At 37.6% G+C, this 25,060-nt stretch overlaps 1 protein-coding gene across 1 annotated transcript in view; it reads right to left on the reverse strand.

The window, feature by feature from the left end:
* PRKCE (protein kinase C epsilon) overlaps positions 1–25,060 on the reverse strand; it is a 941,255-nt gene that overhangs the window by 668,092 nt on the left and 248,103 nt on the right. The window contains 1 exon segment of the mRNA XM_053712727.1: positions 14,094–14,157. Within this exon segment, the coding sequence (XP_053568702.1) occupies positions 14,094–14,157 (64 nt within the window).

Raw genomic sequence — 25,060 nt, forward strand, 5'->3', positions numbered from 1 at the left:
ATAAAATACAGTTATAATTCAGGAGTCAAGTCCAGTGGGAACTCATGGGAACGGAGTGCCTGCACCATTTTTGCAGGAGGAACTAAGTTCCCCCTGGAAAGAGAACAGAAAAGCTTCAGTAAACAATGCTGCTGTTGGTTGGAGGAGCTGGAGCACAGTCTGGTTAGAGGGATGGTGAGATCCTTTAGTAATGGGCAGTAACACTTCCTACAATACACTTAATGCAAGCCTGTCAGCAGTCCTGCTGGTTGATCATCCGCACTGTATGTAACACATGGTGCTTACATTTCTGTGTGGCTTGCTCTGAAGTTATTTAGCTCCCCTCTGCAGAAATAGGACTATTGCATCTTAAGTGGATGAGACTCTGTGGCAAAGGAGGAGTCTCAGGCCCAAAGGCAACCATTCAACCCTTCATTGGTTTTAATTTGATTTTATTAACCAAAGTGTATAGATTATATACATATAAATACAGTGTGTGTGTGTGTATAAAACAATATTAATTGTGACGGGGTGAAAGTATTGGTGAGTTCCCAGACTTTTTTTTGTAGAACTTGACTGCTGGCTTTATGTCTCTTTACATACTTTGTATGTTTAGGTGAAGTATTTAAATTTTATGCAGGAAGATATAGGGAGCTAAAGGGTAATTTGGTAGATGCAGCAGATGAGGAAATACGTTTGGTAGAGACCCTCATGATACATAGTAAGAGACTCAAGAATATGGAGAACATGAAATGTTTCCAGTAGTCAGTGAGCAAGCATGGGAGAGTAAGTAAAACAGACAGATTTTTTGATGTTTACAAATATGCACGTAAGGAAATTGTAAGGAAGTACTGAAAGTCTGCGGCAGCAATAGGTAAAGGTGTAGCTTAGCGTCCCAAATTCAGGAGGTACCACATCCTGCCGTGTGGGGGGGGGGGGGGGGTATCTTTACAGTGTGTATTTTTACAGTGGGAATTACTTTAGAAAAGTACACTTTACCATGGAAATTACTTCAGAAAGGTAATGTGAGAGGGGGACCATGGATAGGTTCCCAGCGGTGGTCTTGGCACCCGGGGGAAGGTATTGGAACAGATTCTTTTTTTTCCCAATATCGTTACTGGGCGCTGCAACCGCCACTGGGAACCTATCCATGGTCCCCCCTCCCACTGCAGGATGTGGTACCTTCCGAATTTGGGACGCTAAACTACACCTTTACCCAGCAATGACAAAGTATATATTGCAAAATGTTTCTCACATAGCAAAAAAGATATCAAAGGGATAGAAAGAGCAAAATTTAAATATGCATGAATTACAATTTTAAATATAATTTTTTTTTCAATATACTTCCATTAGCAATTTATTATTATTATTGTTTTTTTTAGTGGCATACATACATATGCTGTGAAGGCGGGTGCACCAGTATTCAAGCTCAGAGAGCAGGCAGTGGCGCGTATTGTGCCTGTATTTGTGTCATTCACACCCCTGCTGACTCCCTGAGAAAGTGTAGTGTTTGACTACTGGTGCACAGGCCCTCACAGGATATGTGCGTATGCTGCTGAAAACCAGTAATAACTTTTACTAGAAGCTAATGTAAGTATACTGCAAAAAAGCTTCTATTTCAAACTTAAACATTTCAATGTTGACCTTTTTATCCCTTTAATAACTGTCACAAAGTAATAACACGATTTTGGAGAAACTTGTTTTCTATGTATTTCATTACTGTTCATGAATGACAATTTTACAAGTGAATGAAAAGAAATCTTTGAAATAAAATAAAATCGGCCAAACTTATATTTTGTCCCAGTTTCATGTCTATAATAGGAAACCTGCACAACCATTACTGGATGAGATCAGCTTATTGGCACTTCCGCTGCAGGTTCACATGTTTATATTTTTTTGTGCATGCGCACATGTTTACATATTTTTTGTGCATGCGCACATGCAATATCCTGTATTAATGATACAAACCTCTGCTTCCTTTTTTTACAAGCATAATTCTATTCCACAGAAACCTAATTCTAACAATCATCATTAAACAGAACACAAAATGTTTAATTAACACTTCATTACTATATTACATTTGAAAGCAGTGCTGGTCTAGCGTCAACTTGGAATGAATGCTTGTTATCTAATTACAGATGTACATTAAGTTCTATGACTGAGGCAGGCACATCATATTCCAGGCACTTAACAGAGGACCTATTTCCAGTTTAACATCACAAACCTATAAAACCTTCACAAAAGTTGGCTTAAAGGCCGGAACGCATACCACACATCGTTAAATAAGCCAAATAAAAGTAACATGTCCAGCTTTTAAATCAAGTTGGGAAATTTTAGAAGCTGAATTGAATGACGCTTCACTTTTAATATAGAGCAAGAATGAGACATTAAAGGGACATGAAACCCACATTTTTTCTTTCAAGATTTAGACAGAGAATACAATTTTAAACCACATTTAAATGTACTTTTTTTTTTCTAATATACTTCATTCTTTTGGTATCCTTTGTTTAAGAAATAGCAATGCACATGGGTGAGCCAATAACACGAGGAATCTATGTGCAGCCACCGATCAGAAGCTACTGAGCCTATTTAGATGTGCGTTTCAACAAAGGATATCAAGAGAATGAAGCAAATGAGATAATAGAAGTAAATTGGAAAGCTGTTTAAAATTGTATTCTCTGTCTAAATCATGAAAGAAGATTTTAGAAATGTATCTGGAGGTACCTGTTTGAGTAATGTGAATCCAGGTGACAACATTAATCCCACATAACGAAGTGTAATGAACACATTCCTTCAACTGATCAAAAACCTATCATGCAACAGTAATATATCTTTGTCTACTCTGATGTGATGCTGCCAGTTGTTCCATTAGGTATCTGGGAATAGGCCAAGTGGGATCTATGAAGTTCCAAAGTGCTACACAAGATTTAAATAGTTTATGTTATTTAAAAAAAACTACAAAAACAACTTTTTGAGACAAAATATACATTGTTAATAGGACCAGCAGATTCAGAGATTATTAGAAACTTGGAATATATTTTGTTTGATTATAAATATTACTTTAAGGTCTGTATAGAAACTCAGTTTAAAGGTGTTCCATATAGAGATTTATACTTCACATCTTCATGATGTGCTTAATTCATTTAATGGGACAGTAACCACTTTTTTAATTACAAGCCACCGTCTGTTGTGATGCTTGAAAAACAAAATATCTTATAAATCTTAAAGGGACAGTAAAGTCAACTTTAAACTTAAATTGATTGGATAAAGCATGCAATTGTAAACAACTTTCCAATGTACTTCTGATATCAAATTTTGCTTAGTTCTCTTAGTATCCTTTGTTAAAGATTAATCATATGTGAGCTCAGGAGTGTACACATATCTTTAGCCATCTGGCAGAAGTATTTGCAACAATGTTTTTTGCAATGTTATACATAGTTACAAACACCACTACTGAGCTCACATAAGTATATTGCACAGTTGTTTCATTATGCATTACTAAACATTTTATATAAACATCTCAAGGTGTTTACTGTCCCTTTAATTGAACATTAAAATCTCATTATCATCTTAGATGTTACCATGGTAATAATTAAATCTGTGACAAAAAAAGCGTACAAATTATCGGAAGGCAGCTATAAAAGAAACCCCTCCCTGAACAGTTAATTACCCTGAAAGATCATGAGGGAATGAGATGGTCAGTATAAAAGTGATTAGGAAGCTACTGTATAAAAATGATATCATTCAGTCATGTGCTTTGTTTGCGCTAACATTTGCTTCCCAGCACCAGGGAAATAAATCTTTTTACAATATTTGATATAAAAACACAATAATGTATGATGTTTTTTTCATTCATAACAAGCTAATCTGCTACTGAATAAAATATTTATTTTCTCCACTTGCGTTTTCGTTGCCTCAAATTTTTTAATACATTTGGTCAACTTTGAATTATGTAACTCTGATGACATCATATAAAGTAGCTGTCAGAAAAAAAGACGGAAAAAGTCTTAATATACCGATTATGTAGTGGCAGAATGTTATATGTATTTAACAATATTTTCATTTAAAAAAATGGTCAACAGATTTCGTTCCATATTTTATATATATATATATATATATACCTTTATTTGCTCTACGTTCACCTGGCTGTTGGAAGAGGTAGAGTTACACCGAGGATGAGGCATAAGAATAATGAATGTTCACACATATCAGAACGTGAGCTGGACTCAGACTATAAACATACAGATTAATCAGATCATATAAATAATTTTAAATGTTTAAAACACCTTTAAAACCTTCATATACATATTATTTCTTTGCAGACCAGACACACACTCCTTGAGAACCCTCTTTAGTGTTGTTAATCGTATCTCCTTTGCTATGTCTAAATAAGGATAGATGTAAATGGGCTCTTGAACATACAGACCTCCCAAATTTCCTTATTCGAGAGGGACAGTCCCTAATTCTAAGCTCTGTCCATCTGAGACATATTTCCCTATTGGCAGAATTTCCCTTGGACCAACTCATAGGCTGCCCGGATAGACCCACAAACCACACACACACATGCCTATGATTCCACCCACTATCCACCCATGACCACGCTCCCTTCAGAAATGGTCCCGTATCCAAAATAGTGACGTCCCTTCTTCAACGTACTGAGTCCATAACACCTAGCCAAAATGTATGTACATATCAACCAATCAAAATATAGAATTAAGTAAAGGTCTGGAACCTGCATTCTACGAAACACTCCACTCTTTCCGGAGGGAGGGAAACATAAATAATTACATTGCAATTTTGTTTCAATGTGCATAATTAAAAAAAAAAAAAAAAATTGTGGGGGAATAAATGTTGAGATTACTGGCCCTTTTAAATTAAACATTTAATTACATTGATTTGTCATAAGGATTCACACTCTCACTGATAGAATGGAATCCTCCAGAGTAAGAGGATAAAAATTATCCAGGTAAATACAAATACAGCATATATATAACTGAATATATAATGCTGTCTAGAATTAATTATTTTAAAATTAAAGGGCCATGATACCCAAATGTTGAAACACTTGAAAGTGCTGCTGCATCGCTATAAAAAGCTGACTAGAAAATATCACCTGAACATCTCTATGTAAAAAAGAAAGATATTTTACCTAAAATGTCCTAAGTATTCACACCCCATTGTAAAGGACTTTAAGCAGCAAATCAGTATGCCTGTCCCGGGACCATCGAGGGAGTGAGCCTCATGCACACTTGTGTTATTTCCATATTCAGTTTAAGGAAGTTTACTATGAAATCTCATGAGAGTTAAAGTGAATGTAAACTTACGCTGTCACAATGCCTCCTAAGCATTTCTGTACTTATAGTTAGTATAACCGCTATGTCATTTTTTTTAATATAAGTACCGTTTCGATAATATTTATAATCCTAACTTTATCCAGTTTTTGTTCTGGCTCCTCCCAGTCGCCACTTCCAAGTTCAGTACTGCTGTGTGATGTATAGAGCATTCTCACCCGCTCTATACGTATCTTCCAAACGTGCTCCTGTTGAACTGTGGGCCTGCGCATGCGCTACTATCATGTTTCAGTATATTACAACATAGTATTCAAAAATAGGTAATATACAATCTAAGACTACAACTTACTTGTATCAGATCGATGTCTATTGCTAAATTGACAATCTGAACGCTGCAGGGCATGCACGTTGCGTGAACGCGCATCTAGACTGAATACTAATTTTTTAGTCTAGTGCATGCGCAGAACAAACGTGTGATGTATGGGGAAAGGGGTTAAACACCCCGGGGGGGGGGGGGGGGTAACGTTGATTGGCAGATTAAATTTACCACAACTGTTAATCAAGAAGGCTATATTGCGGGCGGAGGATACGGTGCAAACAACGAAAGTATTAAAAGGTAAAATTTGTCATTATTACTCTAATATATAACGAAAATTATGACTTAAAGTACACCATATTTGGATGACAGATTACTATGGCGTAACCGGGTGACCTGGAGTTTACATTCCCCTTAAGTGAAATCTCATGAGATCACAGTAAAAGAGTTCATTACCTCAGCACTGTTGATGCTGACTGGATGCTGTTGATTTTTTTTCTTTTTTCTTTTTCCCTGCAGCTGGACAGCAGCTGAAGTATAACTTTTTGCACAGGACTTACTCTGCTGAGCTGAGGAAATTGTGAGGTAAAATATCTTCCTTTTTTACATTCTCAGGTTTATTCTCAGGTGATATTTTCCTGTCAGCTTTTTACAGTTATACTGCATCACTTTGAAAGTGATTTAGCATACGAGTATTATGTCCCTTTAAGCATAAGGAGATGCTGCACAGGTGACGAAGATTTACTCAAGCTGCCAGAGGAATATACAATTGTAAACCTACTGCGCATGCGCCACAAACATGTCTCATGAAATCAGTTCTGGCAAGCAGTTGCCATCTGGCTGAATAAACTGCTCGCCCTGATTATAATAATAATAGCCATGGGCGCACTGGCAGTATGAGAAATTAGAAAGTAAATTCCACATAAAATAAAAAATAAAATAAATAAAATAATGCAGTTTTGATAACTATTTAAAGAGCTAATATACATACATATAAATATTATATATTAAATAACCTAATAAATCAATTGAGCTAAAGTGAATTATAATGTACTGTCCCCTTTAATCATAGATTCTAACGCTACTACAGTCTGCTAGAAAATGTATTGCTTCAAAGAATATTACTATCTACTAATGTGACACTATACAGTAACACTAAACATTTTAATATGTAATTACTCTCACTATAACCACTTATACCTAGTTATAGTTCTTGTAAAGTCTTTTTGTGAAACATACAAACTATATAGGAAGAAAATGTAATACAGATACAGTAAACAATATTACACCTTTATCTATCGGATCTAACATAAGTGGTTTTCTACTTATTTGCAAAACAATTATTTTTGCCAAAAGATAAAATGAACAATACACCAAAAATATTTTTTTATAAGAGACCAGATCTCAATAGTCTAATTATTGATCCAAGAGTTTTAGTCAAAACCATACACCGGTGCCTTAACCACAAGGTCTCTCTCCTCCATTAGATGGGTCTTTTATTGTTTTCAGATGAACAATGATGCAATGAAATAAAACACAAGCAGCTGAAAGCAACAGTTAAACCACATGTTTTTGTTTTTAACTAGGAAATGCTACAGGATGCTTGATTTACAGCTGCTTGTATGACCTGGAAAGACTCTGTCGGCATGCAGATATCATGCAGGTTAAGGCAGTAAACGAACTCATAGCAGCTAATACATGAAAAGATTGTGTTGCAGATACTATATTGAGAAAAGACTGCTTAGTCAATAAAACATGCCTGGTTCCTATTTTAATTTATAGAAGATATTAAAAATAAGTGGTTGTCCTTCTTTGGTGAATAGGGTTCATATAAAAGTACAGATATCATAGTTTTTATTAACGTGAGGTGTTTTTTTTATCTATTTTTTATTAAAAAACCCCATAAATTATGACTTATCAGATAGTTTTCTTTCCTTCTGTATGGGAAGAGTCCACAGCTGCATTCCTTACTTGTGGGAAATACTGAATCTGGCCACCAGGAGGAGGCAAAGACACCCCAGCCAAAGGCTTAAATACCTATGTAGGAGAAACATCAATGTAAAAAAGGTGCCAGAAGAATAAATTACAATTTAGGGCCGCCCATCGGAAAACACGGGCGGGAGCTGTGGACTCTTCCCATACAGAAGGAAAGGAAATTATATGGTAAGTCATAATTTATGTTTTCCTTCTTAATGTGGGAAGAGTCCACAGCTGCATTCCTTACTTGTGGGAAACATATACCCAAGCTCTAGAGTACACGGAATGCTAACGGGAGGGAAAAAAGAGAGGCGGATCCTAATCTGCGGGCACCACAGCCTGCAAAACCTATCTCCCGAAGCCTGCTTCAGCAGAAGCAAAAACCTCAAACTTGTAAAATTTGGAATAAGTATGTAAGGAGAACCAGATAGCCGCCTTACATATCTGATCCATAGAGGCCTCATTTTTGAAGGCCCAAGAGGAAACCACTGCTCTCATAGAATGAGCCATAATCCTCAGAGGAGGCTTATGTCCCGCTGACTCTATGCTAAACGGATGACACTCCTCAGCCAAAAAAGATAATGAAGTCGAAGAGGCCCTCTGACCCCTATGCTTCCTAGAAAGGACAACAAACAGTGAAAGAAGTTAGTCTAAATTCCATCGTGGCCTGAAGATAGAACTTCAAGGCACAAACCACATCCAGAATTACATTATAAACGTTCCTTCGAGGAAGAAGGATTAGGACATAAGAAAAGGAACCACAATATCTTGATTGATGTTGCGAAATGACACAACCTTAGGAAGAAAACATAACTTGGCTCGTAGAACAGCCTTATCAGCATGGAAAGCCAGATAAGGAGGTACGCATTGCAAGGCAGTAATCACAGATACTCTGTGAGCAGAAGCAATAGCCAGCAGAAAAGGAACCTTCCAAGACAACAATGTATTGTCTACTTCATGCATAGGCTCAAACGAGGCCTGTTGCAAAAACTTTAAAAACAAGATTTAAACTCCAAAGAGGAGCATTAGATATAAACACAGGTCTGATCCTAGCAGAGCCTTAACAAAGGACTGCACATCTGGAGGCTCGGTGAACCTCTTGTGCAGTAACACAGACAGAGACGAAAACTATCCCCTCAGGGGACTTGCAGAAAAGCCCTTCACCAGTTCATCCTGAAGAACAGAATAAGTAGGTCCTCCACAACTTATGATAGATGCGACGAGCAACCAGCTTACGAGCTCGAATGAGTAAAAATAACTCTCTCAGAAAACCCTCTATTGGCTAGGACTAAGCGGTCAATGTCCACGCAGTTAGCCTCAGGGAATCTAGACATTGATGAACAAAGAAACCTTGGTCAGCAGAACCCTGCGACAAGGTAACTTCCATGGAGGAGATGATGACATCCCCACTAGATCCGCAAACTGTATCCTTCGCAGCCAAGATGGAGCAATCAGAATCACTGATGCCTGCATGATTTGAGCCGCTACACTAGGAAGTAGTGGTAACGGCCGAAATGATAAATTAGATTCAACCTCCAAGGCACCGCTAATACATCTGTTAGCTCCGCCTGAGGATCCCTGTACCTCGACCCATATCTGGGTAGCTTGGTATTGAGACTTCATAAGATCCTCCTCTTGCAAATCTCCGCAAACACCAGGGATGGAGAGACCATTCCCCCAGATGAAAGGATTGTCTGCTATGGTAAAACCATGTGCCAGTTGTCCGCACCCAGAATGTGGATCGCTGACAGAGAACAAACGTGGGTCTCAGCCCACTCCAGAATCCGAGATACTTCCCTCATAGCTAGGGAGCTTCTTGTACCCCCTGATGGTAGATGTAAACTGATAAACTGGGACAAACACAGCAGAGGCCAAGCCTTCAGAGCATTGTATATTGCCTGAAGATCCAAAATGAGATCGGGAGGGAGCTTTCCTCCTGAGTCCAAAAGCCCTGTGTCTCCCTGGCACCCTAAACAGCTCCTCAACCTGACAAGACTCGCAATCGTAGTCACTATCACCCAGGATGGTATTAAGACAAACGTCCCTCAGTACAAGAGATCTGGACAAAAATACCAAGAGAGCGGTTCTCTCTGTCGGATGTCCAGAGAAATCTGTTGAGACAGATCCGATGATCGCAGTTCCACTGCTTCAGCATGTCTCTATTTATCTTCCATCCATGGGATCGAAGAAGACTTCTCAAACGAGGGGAAGAATGGACCTATTGTCTCCATCTTAAACAAGGGGACATTTAAAAACGTGTTTAAGCACTTTAGCTCCAGAATCGGACGGAAAGTTCCTTTCTTCTTCGGGACCACGATAAGGTTTGAATAGTATCCCCAACCTCTGCGATAGGCACCGGGACAATAACTCCTAAGAGGACAGATCCCGTACACACCCCAGAAAGGCTTCCCTCCTTTCTGGTCAAGAAGACAGGAGAGAGAGGAGGAATCTGCCCTTGGGTGGCTGAGACTTGAAACCTATTTTGTAACCCTGAGCTATGACCTCCAGGACCCATGGATCCTGCACATCCCTAAACCAAGGGACTAAAAAGAGAGACAAACTGCCCCCTACACGATCCAGAAGAGAACTGGGGCACACCCATTCATGCTGACTTGGACTCGGCGGGCTTCTTGCTCTGCATGGATTTATTCCAGGACTGAGCCGGCTTCCAAAAGCTCTTGTTTTGCTCTGGCCTAGTGGAGGACTGCTGAAATGGGCTTTATCAGAACAAAAAGAACGAAAATCGACCCTTAGACTAGTTCATATTCTCTTGCGGTAGGAGGGCACGCTTGCCCCCTGTGACAGTGGAGATAATTACATCCAGGCCTGGATAAAACAAAATCACTCCCTTAAAGGGAGGGAAAGAAGTCTAGACTTAGAAGTCGTATGCGCAGACCATGACTTCAGCCAGAGCCCGATGGGCCTGAACAGAAAAAGCTTAAGCCGTAACCTTCAGACGAATAATCTGCATATTAGCATCATAGATAAAAAAATTAGCAACCTCAAGGCCTTAATTCTTTCCTGAAGAACGTCGAGGGGACCCTCCCCCTCGATCAAATCCTGTAAGGAGTCGCACCAATAGGTAACTGCTTCAGCAACCGTGGCAACAGCTGCCGCCAGTTGAAAAACAAATACTCAGTATGTTGAAACATCTTTCTTAACAGAGTTTCCATCTTTTATCCAAGGGCTCCTAAAATGAAGAGCTATCCTCAAGAGGGATTGTTGTACATTTAGCAAGGGTGAAGTTAACGCCATCCCATTTAGGGACGGAACCTCACAACTCCATAGAGAGTCCAGGACCAGGAACAATTTGTTAAAGGGAGACGAGGGGAAAAAGGAATCCAATCCTGTCCCATTCATTCTTAATAATGTTCGCCATCTAACAGGAGCAGGGAAGGATAAGGTATCACCCTGTCCTCAAACTCTATCCAGTTTAGGAATCAAAGGTTCATCATGCAATTTGGCCCCTGGAACCTCTGAATTCGCCAAAAATTTCCTTTAGAAGAAAGCTCAAATTCCTAAAATTAAAGTTTGGATCTTCCGACAGACGGAGGTTTAGAGGCAGTATACGCCGACCCAGAATGTTCATACTCTGAATTTTTAGAAAGAACTTCATCCTCAGATAACCGTATCAGTTAAATCTAATAAATTATTTGATGTACTCTGGGAAGGAGTGCAATATGTAACCTTTTGCTTGCACTTGGCAGGTCGTGGTAAAGTATTAAAGGCCGGAGACACTGCCGTCTGAACTGCACAGTAACTTCTGGTGAAAAAAAGGCCCCCTCCAGATGAAGGATCAGCAATGCTACAAGAAACTGCATGTGTAGAGAGAGAAGAATGTAGGGTACGCACATCACTGGACGACAACTCCTCAGAGGTGGACGGCTCAGTGGTATCAAACATGTTTGATATTATCACATTATCAAGGAATATGGAACATAATTGAGAGGGCGGATCTAAGGTCACCTCACAATATAAAAAGTAATTACTTTTTAGGAATAGAGGGAGTACCCTCTAAAGCAGTGATTTTTAACCTTTTTTTTGCCGTGGCACACTTTTTTACATTAAAAAATCCTGTGGCACACCACCATCCCAAAATTTAAAAAAAATCACACATTGTAGCCTAATACAGCATATATATATACACATACACACAAACACACACATACTGTATGTATTGTGCTGTTATGCCATGCCTCCTACAAACTACCCCTGCACTGGGAGTAAAAAACAAGCAAAGTTTAAAAAATATGTCACACTGTTGTCAGTCTGCCGTGGCACACCTGAGGATCTCTCACGGCACACTAGTGTGCCACGGCACACTGGTTGAAAAACACTGCTCTAAAGTAACAGAATCCTCCGTCGCTAGTGCAATAAGCGGAGAACTATAGAAAATAAAACACAAAAACGGCATGTACCCCAATGGCTGGGGCATTCCCCATCTCCTACGACCCAGACAGTACAGAGATTTATGACTCCTCTCTGATAAACACCTGGTCAGGAAAGAGGGAATGAAAACTGCACAATGCAGGACTGTCTCTGCTATGAGAAAAAGTGTGCCAAACTTGTAAGCTGCACAGCTCTCAAAGTGAAAGTGAAACCTGTATATTCCATAACAGCCTATGAACCCATAACATCTCACACATAAAAGCAGCATAGAATCAAATAAACATATAAGATTATTACCCACTGTTCAATAATCCCCCTCAGGAGATATTAACCCTTGATTCTATACAGATAAAAGGAGTCACACTGTGACCCTGTCTTCTTGCGTTATCATACATGTATAAAAAAATGAAACAATCTTACCAAAATCTATGCCGTGGAACAGTAACACGGCCCTAAGTGTGACAGATAGTAGCGTCGCTTCTGACATGGACTTGAGAGAAGAAAGCAGGCAGCGAAACTCGTTAACGCTGATTGTTTATGGAGCTGTTAATATGAGTCTGGATGGTTTTGCAGAAAGGCTCTTCCTTTATCTCCGGACTCTAACTTTCATCCATGTTCTCACTGAGAGGCTGACAGGACTACTTAAAACTCTGGTCCCATCTCGAATAGTACTACTCTCCATAATAGACTACTCCGAAATCTTCTGACACTTCTGTGCCAATCTCCTGTGACGAAAGGCAAAGAATAACTGGGGTTATGAGGAAGTGGGGGAGGTATTTAAGCCTTTGGCTGGGGTGTCTTTGCCTCCACCTGGTGGCCATGTTCAGTATTTCCCACAAGTAAGGAATGCAGCTGTGGACTCTTCCCATATTAAGAAGGAAAATAAATCCTAACCCTATTTTTGGTGAATATAGTTCATATAAAAGTACAGAAATTAAAGGGTTTTTATAAATTGTTTTTTATTAAAAAAATAAAATAAATCCTAACCCTATGCTTATTGTAATTTTTGGTTAATTGTTTTTTGCTCTGTTTAATTATAACATTAAGGTAGGAGGTTTCTCACCTCATCAGGCCTCAAATTGTGAATACTTCATGCTTTTGGACTGATATTATGGATACTTTGTGGATACTTTTCAGAAGAATTTTATATTCATGGATATATGTATGTGTATGTATATACTGTATATATATATATATATATATATATATATATATATACACACACATATATACAGGTGACCCTCGGTTTACACCGGTTCAATTTGCGCCGTTTCAGAATAACAACCTTTTTTCATTCATGTGATTGCTATTGAAAATCATTGAAAAGCAGTGCACTAATAAAAATAGCCAGTAGGTGGAGCTGTCCGCTTGTGTTGCAGCAAAGTGATGCAAGTTTATCAGACTGAAATTAATCTGTGTACACAGAACAGACATTTGCTACCGAGCAGCTTTCAAGCAACAAGATCTAGCAGCCACTTCCCTATTATCTTCCTGTCCAGCTGCTTGTGGCGAGGGTGCCTAACTGCCTATTAATCACTCCAGATTGAAATGCATAGAATAGGTGCATATTATCTAATATGCTAACAATGCAGAGAAATGTTTGCAGAAAAATACAAGTAAAAAAATGTTTTTGTTCATTAAACTTAGTTTGGAACCTAACCCCGACGTAAACTGAGGGCTACCTGTATATATATATATATATATATATATATATATACATACATATATATATATATATATATACATACATATATATATATATATATATATATATATATATATATATACACACACACACACACATACATATATACATACACAGTATATCACTGCAATTTCAGTGAGATTAAATTCAGAGGTCGACTTCTTCACTTTACTAACAATATGCCCAATGCCATCCACTGAAACTCCACCCCCACCTATAATGGCTCTGCCTAAAAATACCTGCAACTACACCCATGAGTCCTGCTTACTAATCCAAGGCCTCCCAGTCCAGGATGGTATACAGTACATTTTTGGAAGTAAGTTACAGATTCTTTATATTACACAATGTAGACTGATCAAGAAAAATAAAATGAAGAGAAAAATACCATGAATATGATGGGCAGCTTCTGCATGAAAAGTATTAAAAAAGATTTTACCTTCACCTGAAGACCCGGAGAGATCTATCACTACGTATACTCTTCCTTCTGGTTCTAAGTCAATCTGAAAAAAAAAAACACAAACTCATCAGTCTGCTGCTTAGAAAAAAAGGAAACAATGTGTTATTAAAGGGACACTGAACCCATATTTTTTCTTTCGTGATTCAGATAGAGCATGCAATTTTAAGCACCTTTCTAATTTACTCTTATTATCAATTTTTCTTTGTTTGCTTGCAATCTTTATTTGAAAAAGAAGGCATCTAAGATTTTTTTTGGTTTAGAACTCTGGACAGCACTTTTTTATTGGTGGATGAATGTATCCACCAATCAGCAAGGACAACCCAAGTTGTTCACCAAAAATGGTCAGGCATCTAAACTTACATTCTTGCATTTCAAATAAAGATACCAAGAGAATAAAGAAAATTTGATAATAAGAGTAAATTAGAAAATTGCTTATAATTTCATGCTCTATCGGAATCAGTGTCTCTTTAAATAATATTAGTAAAGAAAATAAAGGCAAAGAAAAAAAAAACAATACTCAAAGTGTACTGGTATCTTATTAACATTCACAGATTTCTTAAAAAATATATATTTTTTTCTAAATGAAAAGTGTGGGAGAAATTGGAATTTATTCTAGAAAAACATTAGAGTACATAAGGTACTCAGAACATCACTGATAATGTCTGTAATGAAGGGGATAATTACTACACAGTCCATGTCTACAGGTACATGCTAGCATGGATATCCTCTTGTGCATAGAACTCCGGACATGTATAATATTTGTCCACACATTTACCTGAAGTTTATTGGTTACAGAGATTAGATGAATTTCAGCAAAAAACTAAACTCTAATGTTTCAATAGAGGAGATTTCACTCAGACTATTCCATGCTTTGATGTCCATAAAAAATAAACTATAATTAAAATAAATGAAAAGAAAATTACAATGAATAGTACAGCTTGTGCAATATTAGCAGATCACTCCATTAAATAATTTCAAGGTCTTATTCAAAGAAATTGTAACATTAACATTTATTCAAATATATATAGAATATCCTATATTATTTAATTTGACATTGAGCTGGTTATCATAACAGTTTTTATTTTACAAGAAAGCCATTACCAAAAAGTAACTATTATCTTCCATGTCCTCACAGATTTTTTTGACCACAGGTAGGTGACTCATGTTTGTTTTTTATCTTATCCAATTTGTTTAAGAATATAATATTTATCAATGGATACAAAAACACTCATCAAAATTATGCCAATAACAGAGAAAATCATATATTAAAAAATGTGCACTGTTTAAAAAATACTGTAACTCCCTTTATTTTTTAGCTGCTAGAAAAAAAATCTCAAGAAACAGATTTGGACATCACAGCTTCAAAACATACAAAGTGTTTATTTCCTGTAACGTATGTGAAGACTTAGTTGAGCTTTAACCTGGTTTTTCCTTCATTAAATATTTTTGAACCCCCCCCCCCAAAAAAAAAAATACAAGAGACGCTTATTCTCTGAAAAACAATTTCACTAAACCAATACAAGTCAACAGTTTAGTAGAACGTTTACAGCTTTCTCTTACTAATGTGCACAGGGACACTAACAATAACAGGATGATTATCAGCCTGATATGAAGTATAAAATATAATTTTCCTTCCATTTTCTTTGAATGAAGTTATCAATTTAAAATATAATAACCTTCACTGTTTATCTCTAACAGGGCATTTTTTATAGAACTCATGACTTTTTGTGAAGCAGTATTTCCTCAAATAGTTCCAACGATTTCCATATGCTAACTGACTTACTCACATTTGACACAAAAGGCTTCCTGTTTCATTTACATTATTTCATATCCCTTTATCTCTTCCAGGAAGCTTAATATAAAATAAATATTTTTAGAATTATTAGTGAGTGGCCTCAGCTAATGTCCATATTATCAGCTACATGCTCCTGTAACCATAATAAACCTTTACAGACATATTGTCTTTTCTGGAGCAACACTGTTATGGTCAACTTAGGTTCAGTTAAAGGGACAATAAACCCAAATTTGTTCTTTTATGATTCAGATAGAGCATGCAATATAAGCAACTTTCTAATTTACTCCTATTATCAATTTTTCTTTGTTCTCTTGCTTTCTTTATTTGAAAAAGAAGGCATCTAAGCTAAGGAGCCAGACAATTTTTCATTCAGGACCCTGGACAGCACTTGTTTATTGGTGCTGTCCAATCAGCAAGGATAACCCAGCTTGTGAACCAAAAATGGGCCAGCTTCTAAACTTACATTCTTGCTTTTCAAATAAAGATAGCATGAGAATGAAGAAAATTTGATAATAGGAGTAAATTAGAAAGTTGCTTAAAATTGCATGCTCTATCTGAATCATGAAAGTAAAAAAAAATTGGGTTCAGTGTCACTTTAATTTATTAGATGATCATTTTCTAAAATATTATATGTTTAAATTCACCACGTAGCCAGCACATCTTCTGTCATTGATTGGTGTCCCCATCCTACAGTGGTCAGAGATTTGCCTCCATTCCACCTTCCTATCACCTTACAGTGGTCTATGCAGATACATCAATTTGACATTATAATCAATACATCTTCCATCTTTTGGTCCTATGTGTTTCATTTGACATCTGTTTCCTTATATTAAACCATGGAGCTACTAATGCCAAATTGGCACACTATAGTAGGGTAGCTTTGGCAGTCTGTTTTGATGAGGGTTTATGACAGTTACACTTGCTTCTTTCTAGGGCACATAGAGGGTGTTGAGCTGTTCTTTAAAGGAACATGAAACATTTTGAGATGGTTGGAGCCAAAGGGTTATTATTATAGGGATACTGAACCCATTTTTTTTCTTTTATAATTCAGATAGAGCAAGCAATTTTATAAAACTTTCTAATTTACTCCTATTATAATTTTTTTTTCGTTCTCTATGTATCTTTATTTTAAAAAAGCAGAAATGTAAGCTTACGCGCCGGCCCATCTTTGGTTCAGCACCTGGGTAGTGCTTGCCGATTGGTGGCTAAATGTAGCCACCAAACAGCAAGCACTATCCAGGGTGCTGAACCAAAAATGGCCTGCTCCTTGTCTTAGATTCCTGCTTTTTCAAATAAAGATAGCAAGAGAACGAAGAAAAAATGATAACAGGAGTAAATTAGAAAGGTGCTTAAAATTTCATGCTCTATCTGAATCATGAAAGAAGAAAAAAATGGGTTCAGTGTCCCTTTAATAATAACCATTTGGCTCCCTGACTAGAGCTAGCAAGTACTACTGTAGCGTCTGTGAACTCACTAATCTTGTTTGTGTATAAGAGGACTACAGCCAGCAGAGTAAGCTGAAAATTATAGTATAGGTATTTTAAAAAAACAATTTTGTTATATGTATAAGCATGGAGCATAGTAATTTGTTATATCACAGCTGTGCTAGTGATGTACATGCCAAGATGACAAGAGTATTGCAGTAAACGGTAAAAGTATTTTACTAGATGTCAAAAAGGTGGAAATCTCATTAAAATTCTGTATTGTAAAATGCTTTGTTAGTCCAGAAAAATGTGTTACCCTCACTGTAATATCTGTTACACTTTTGCTATTTTGAAATGATGTTTGTAAACTCATCTTATATTTACCAACCATAGTAAAACTGGAAAATAAAATCTGAAATATTATAATGCAACTTTAAGTATATGTGGTGTTGCTAGAGATGTGAAATGGTTAAAATGCAGAATAATGCAATATATTTTTCTGGCACAGACCTCACCTCCAAACTTTGGGTAATAACGAATGTGCTGGATAAAATTGGTCGCAGCAGTAGCTTTTAGAAATATAATGAAAGAGAAGGTTACTGCGGCCGATGATGTGGGAGGAATTAATTGGATTAACGGTGTCTGTATTGTTCAGAAATGTGTACAGTGGAAGCACCAGTACAAATCTGGGCTCATATCAAGATTTGACTCCATAAAAAATAATAAATAAAAATATAGAAAAAAAGGAGGAGATATTTGGCCATTTAGAGAACTTCAGATCTAAAATGGATATAATTTTACTTTCTATTCACTTATTATTTTAAGTCAAAACAGAATAGTGACTTAAATATTACAAAGTATAAAGATACATGTGTAATATATAATAAATAAATACAAATACACAGCTTGTGTATCATTGTGTAGGTGGGAATGAGTGTGTCGCTGAATATGAGTTTATCTGTGTGTCATCGTGTATGTGGGCATTAAATTGTTCTGCATACGTTTTCAAATTGTTGCTCTGTTTCCAATAAAATAAGCTTATACTATAATCAAAGCACTGTCTAGTAAACAGCAGAACACAAAATTCTATACATTATAGATTTGTCATTTATTAAAGGGACACTGTAAGCAAAAACTAACTAAGCTTGTAACGATGTAACTACCCTTATTAAGCATTTTCTCAATCTAATCTTCTAATGAGATCTTTACCGTATTACCGTTGTCATTCATCAAAGTTTTATTGCTTTCCAAAACCACTCCGTAGGTATCCTTATGTCCTGTCCAATCCGGGCTGACAACTACGGTTGGAATATGGCGCTTTATTGCACAACGTCACTGAAAATGTCACTCTTTGAAACACTGGCTGGAATATAGAAGACCCGCTCAACGTTTTTCAGTTATGTGAGTGTAAATTTGTCAGCAACCATAAGAAATGCGCATGCGCAATTTGGAGGGTTTTGATGCGCATATGCAAGAGGACGGAATTGGATAGGTTATTGCTTGCTAACAGGTAATGCCCATATTAGAGGGAAGGCTTTGGGATGTCATTGTGGATAAATAAAAATTAAAATCCAAACGTTAGGCACTATCGTTTTCGAAAAATATAAGGTCAGTAAGTTTTACTTTATGTTTATCTTGCATTTTATGGTGTTTGTTGGGGTTAAAAAACGTAAAAGTTAGTAATCCTTTAAGTTCTTTTAAAAGATGCCTCAGAGCATTCCTACGTGTGTGATAGTTACATAGTTATAAAGTAATATAGGTTAAAAAAAGACTCAAGTCCATTAAGTTCAACCAGTCACACCATTGTTACTAATGGTCTTCCAAAAGAAGGCAAAACAAAAAACAACCTGATTTCCAATTGTGCCTCACAAGGAAAAAAATATTCCTTCTTGTCTCTAAAGTGGCAATCAGATTTATTTAACTGTTGATGTATGTCGTCTATTTAATTTGTGTATAGATGCAATACAGCTTGGATTTAGGAATGTGTAGATGTAATGTAATGCAGTATGGATTTAGGAATGTATAGATGTAGGCCTCTAGTTATCAAGCCGTCAACCGCAAAAACGCTGGAATTCCGCAGCGTATTTGTGGCAAGGCTGATTCGCCTTAGTTATCAAAGGCTAGAGACCGGCAAAAGTAGAATATAGTGACGTAAGCTACGATCCGCCGGTCTCAGTCCGACACAGATCGATTCTTACGTCACTCCAGATGTTCCAAACGCAAGTTCAGCACAATCTGACTACTTTTGCTAGTTATCAAATAACTAGCAGGTACGCTCGGCACTATTCCGCCCCAGCGTACCTGGTTTTCAATCCGCCGCCCTAGAGGCGGCGGATCCCATAGGAATCAATGGGAGTCTAACAGCAGCGAAAGCTCATGTTCGCGGCTGCCCGATATCCCATTGATTTCTATGGGAGATGTCTGCACCTAACACCCTAACATGTACCCCGAGTCTAAACAACCCTAATCTGCCCCCCCTACACCGCCGCCACCTAAATAAAGTTATTAGCCCCTAAACCGCCGCTCCCGGAGCCCCCGCACCTAAATAAAGTTATTACCCCCTAAACCGCCGCCCTGGACCCCGCCGAAACTATAATAAATATATTAACCCCTAAACCGCCGCCGCCACCTATATTATACCTATTAACCCCTAATCTGCCGCCCCCTATACTGCCGCCACCTATATTAAAGTTATTAACCCCTATCCTGCGGATCCCGGACCTCACCGCAACAAAATAAATTGTTTAACCCCTAAACCGCCGCTCCCGGGCCCCGCCGCGACTAAATTAAATGTTTAACCCCTAAACCGCCGCTTCCAGAATCCGCCGCAACTAAATTAAATGTTTAACCTCTAAACCGCCGCTCCCGGACCCCGCCGCAACTAAATTAAATTTTTAACCCCTAAACCGCCGCTCCCGGACTCTGCCACAACTAAATTAAATGTTTAACTCCTAAACCGCCGCTCCCGACCACCTATATTAAACTTATTAACCCCTAAACCTAAGTCTAACACTAACACCCCCCTAACTTAAAGATTATTTAAATAAATCTAAATACATATTACAATTATTAACTAAATTATTCCTATTTAAAAATAAATACTTACCTGTAAAATAAACCCTAAAATAGCTACAATATAACTAATAATTATATTGTAGCTATTTTAGGATTTATTTTTATTTTACAGGCAACTTTGTATTTATTTTAAATAGGTACAATAGCTATTAAATAGTTATTAACTACTTAATAGCTACCAAGTTAAAATAACTACAAAATTACCTGTAAAATAAATCCTAACCTAAGTTACAAATACACCTAACACTACACTATCATTAAATTAATTTAAAAAATTTACTACAATTACCTAAATTTAAATACAATTAAATAAACTAAACTATAGTACAAAAACAAACACTAAATTACAGAAAATATTTTTTTTACAAGAACTTTAAACTAATTACACCTAATCTAAGCCCCCTAATAAAATAAAAAAGCCCCCCAAAATAATAAAGTTCCCTACCCTATACTAAATTGCAAAGTAATCAGCTCTTTTACCAGCCCTTAAAAGGGCTTTTTGCGGGGCATTGCCCCAAAGTAATCAGCTCTTTTACCTGTAAAAAAAAATACAACCCCCCCAACATTACAACCCACACACCCCTACTCTAAAACCCACCCAAACCCCCCTTAAAAAAACCTAACACTAACCCCCTGAAGATCCCCCTACCTTGAGCCGTGTTCACCCAGCCGGGCCGAATTCTTCATCCAAGCGGGACAGAAGAGGTCCTCCATCCGGCTGAAGTCTTCATCCAAGCGGCGTCTTCTATCTCCAATCATCCGGAGCGGAGCGAAGCCATCTTCCATCCAGCCGACGCGGAGCCATCTTCTTCCAACGACGTCCTAACACCGAATGCCTGGTCCTTTAAATGACGCCATCCAAGATGGCGTCCCTCGAATTCCGATTGGCTCATAGGATTCTATCAGTCAATCGGAATTAAGGTAGGAAAAATCTGATTGGTTGATTTAATCAGCCAATCAGATTGACGTTCAATCCGATTGGCTGATTGGATCCGCCAATAGAATTGGTCTCGCATTCTATTGGCTGATCCAATCAGCCAATCGGACTGAACTTCAATTTAGTGTTTGTTTTTTTTTTGTACTATAGTTTAGTTTATTTAATTGTATTTAATTTTAGGTAATTGTAGTTAATTTTTTAAATTAATTTAATGATAGTGTACTGTTAGGTGTATTTGTAACTTAGGTTAGGATTTATTTTACAGGTAATTTTGTAGTTATTTTAACTAGGTAGCTATTAAATAGTTAATTATTATTTAATAGCTATTGTACCTATTTAAAATAAATAGAAAGTTGCCTGTAAAATAAAAATAAATCCTAAAATAGCTACAATATAATAATTAGACATATTGTAGCTATTTTAGGGTTTATTTTACAGGTAAGTATTTAGTTTTAAATAGGAATAATTTAGTTAATAATTGTAATATGTATTTAGATTTATTTAAATAATCTTTAAGTTAGGGGGGTGTTAGTGTTAGTGTTAGACTTAGGTTTAGGGGTTAATAAGTTTAATATAGGTGGCGGTGGGGTCCGGGAGCGGCGGTTTAGGGGTTGAACATTTAATTTAGTTGTGGCGGGGTCCGGAAGCGGCGGTTTAGGGGTTAAACAATCTATTTAGTTGCGGCGGGGTCCGGGAGCGGCAGTTTAGGGGTTAAACAATTTATTTAGATGCGGCGGGGTCCGGGATCCGCAGGATAGGGGTTAATAACTTTAATATAGGTAGCGGCGGTATAGGGGGCGGCAGATTAGGGGTTAATAGGTATAATGTAGGTGGCGGCGGGGTCCGGGAGCGGCGGTTTAGGGGTTAATACATATAATGTAGGTAGCGGCGGGGTCTAGGAGCGGCGGTTTAGGGTTAACAACTTTATTTAGGCGCGGGGGGCTCCGGGAGCGGCGGTTTAGGGGGTAAAACAGTATAGTTTAGTGTGGGTGCTTAGTGACAGGCTAGCAAGAAAGCTGCGAAGAAGCCGATGAGCAGCGAGATCGATGACTGTCAGTTAACAACAGTCCGCTGCTCATCGCTCCGTACTTGGTGCGCGGCTTCTTGACAGCTTTCTTGATAACTTTGGCGAACGTATTCAGGTCTGCAGCGGCGATGGTAGGCGAGCTTAGGCGAGCGTATTGGGCCGGCGAATGCAGGTAAGTAGACGGCTTGATAACTAGAGGCCGTAATGTAGTATGGGTTTAGGAATGATGATGGATTTAGGAATGTATATATGTAATGTAGTGTGGATTTAGGAATGTATAGATGTAATGCAGTATGGATTTAGGAATGTATATATGTAATGTAGTGTGGATTTAGAAATGTATAGATGTAATGCAGTATGGATTTAGAAATGTATAGATGTAATGCAGTATGTATTTAGGAATGTATAGATATAATGCAGTATGGATTTAGGAATGTATAGATGTAATGTAGTATGGATTTATTAATGTACAGATGTAATGTAGTATGGATTTAGGAATGTATAGCTGTAATGCAGTATGGATTAGAAAACATAATTTATGTAAGTACTTACCTGATAAATTAATTTCTTTCATATTAGCAAGAGTCCATGAGCTAGTGACGTATGGGATATACATTCCTACCAGGAGGGGCAAAGTTTCCCAAATCTCAAAATGCCTATAAATACACCCCTCACCACACCCACAAATCAGTTTAACGCATAGCCAAGAAGTGGGGTGATAAGACAAAAGTGCGAAAGCATAAAAAATAAGGAATTGGAATAATTGTGCTTTATACAAAAAAATCATAACCACCACAAAAAGGGTGGGCCTCATGGACTCTTGCTAATATGAAAGAAATTAATTTATCAGGTAAGTTCTTACATAAATTATGTTTTCTTTCATGTAATTAGAAAGAGTCCATGAGCTAGTGACGTATGGGATAATGACTACCCAAGATGTGGATCTTCCACGCAAGAGTCACTAGAGAGGGAGGGATAAAATAAAGACAGCCAATTCCGCTGAAAATAATCCACACCCAAAATAAAGTTTAAATCTTATAATAAAAAAAAAACTGAAATTATAAGCAGAAGAATCAAACTGAAACAGCTGCCTGAAGTACTTTTCTACCAAAAACTGCTTCAGAAGAAGAAAACACATCAAAATGGTAGAATTTAGTAAAAGTATGCAAAGAAGACCAAGTTGCTGCTTTGCAAATCTGATCAACCGAAGCTTCATTCCTAAACGCCCAGGAAGTAGAAACTGACCTAGTAGAATGAGCTGTAATCCTTTGAGGCGGAGTTTTACCCGACTCGACATAAGCATGATGAATTAAAGATTTCAACCAAGATGCCAAAGAAATGGCAGAGGCCTTCTAACCTTTCCTAGAACCAGAAAAGATAACAAATAGACTAGAAGTCTTTCGGAAATTCTTAGTAGCTTCAACATAATATTTCAAAGCTCTAACTACATCCAAAGAATGCAATGATCTCTCCTTAGAATTCTTAGGATTAGGACATAATGAAGGAACCACAATTTCTCTACTAATGTTGTTAGAATTCACAACCTTAGGTAAAAATTTAAAAGAAGTTCGCAACACCGCCTTATCCTGATGAAAAATCAGAAAAGGAGACTCACAAGAAAGAGCAGATAATTCAGAAACTCTTCTAGCAGAAGAGATGGCCAAAAGAAACAAAACTTTCCAAGAAAGTAGTTTAATGTCCAATGAATGCATAGGTTCAAACAGAGGAGCTTGAAGAGCCCCCAGAACCAAATTCAAACTCCAAGGAGGAGAAATTGACTTAATGACAGGTTTTATACGAACCAAAGCTTGTACAAAACAATGAATATCAGGAAGATTAGCAATCTTTCTGTGAAAAAGAACAGAAAGAGCAGAGATTTGTCCTTTCAAGGAACTTGCAGACAAACCTTTATCCAAACCATCCTGAAGAAACTGTAAAATTCTTGGAATTCTAAAAGAATGCAAGGAAAAATGATGAGAAAGACACCAAGAAATATAAGTCTTCCAGACTCTATAATATATCTTCCTAGATACAGATTTACGAGCCTGTAACATAGTATTAATCACAGAGTCAGAGAAACCTCTTTGACTAAGAATCAAGCGTTCAATCTCCATACCTTTAAATTTAAGGATTTGAGATCCTGATGGAAAAAAGGACCTTGCGACAGAAGGTCTGATCTTAACGGAAGAGTCCACGGTTGGCAAGAGGCCATCCGACAAGATCCGCATACCAAAACCTGTGAGGCCATGCTGGAGCCACCAGCAGAACAAACAAGCATTCCTTCAGAATCTTGGAGATTACTCTTGGAAGAAGAACTAGAGGCGGAGAGATATAGGCAGGATGATACTTCCAAGGAAGTGACAATGCATCCACTGCTTCCGCTTGAGGATCCCTGGATCTGGACAGATACCTGGGTGGTTTCTTGTTTAGATGAGAAGCCATCAGATCTATTTCTGGAAGTCCCCACATTTGAACAATCTGAAGAAATACCTCTGGGTGAAGAGACCATTCGCCCGGATGTAATGTTTGGCGACTGAGATAATCCGCTTCCCAATTGTCTATACCTGGGATATGAACCGCAGAAACTAGACAGGAGCTGGATTCCGCCCAAACCAGTATCCGAGATACTTCTTTCATAGCCAGAGGACTGTGAGTCCCTCCTTGATGATTGATGTATGCCACAGTTGA

Source organism: Bombina bombina, chromosome 4, assembly GCF_027579735.1.
Source record: "Bombina bombina isolate aBomBom1 chromosome 4, aBomBom1.pri, whole genome shotgun sequence".
NCBI classification, from domain to species: Eukaryota; Metazoa; Chordata; class Amphibia; order Anura; family Bombinatoridae; genus Bombina; species Bombina bombina.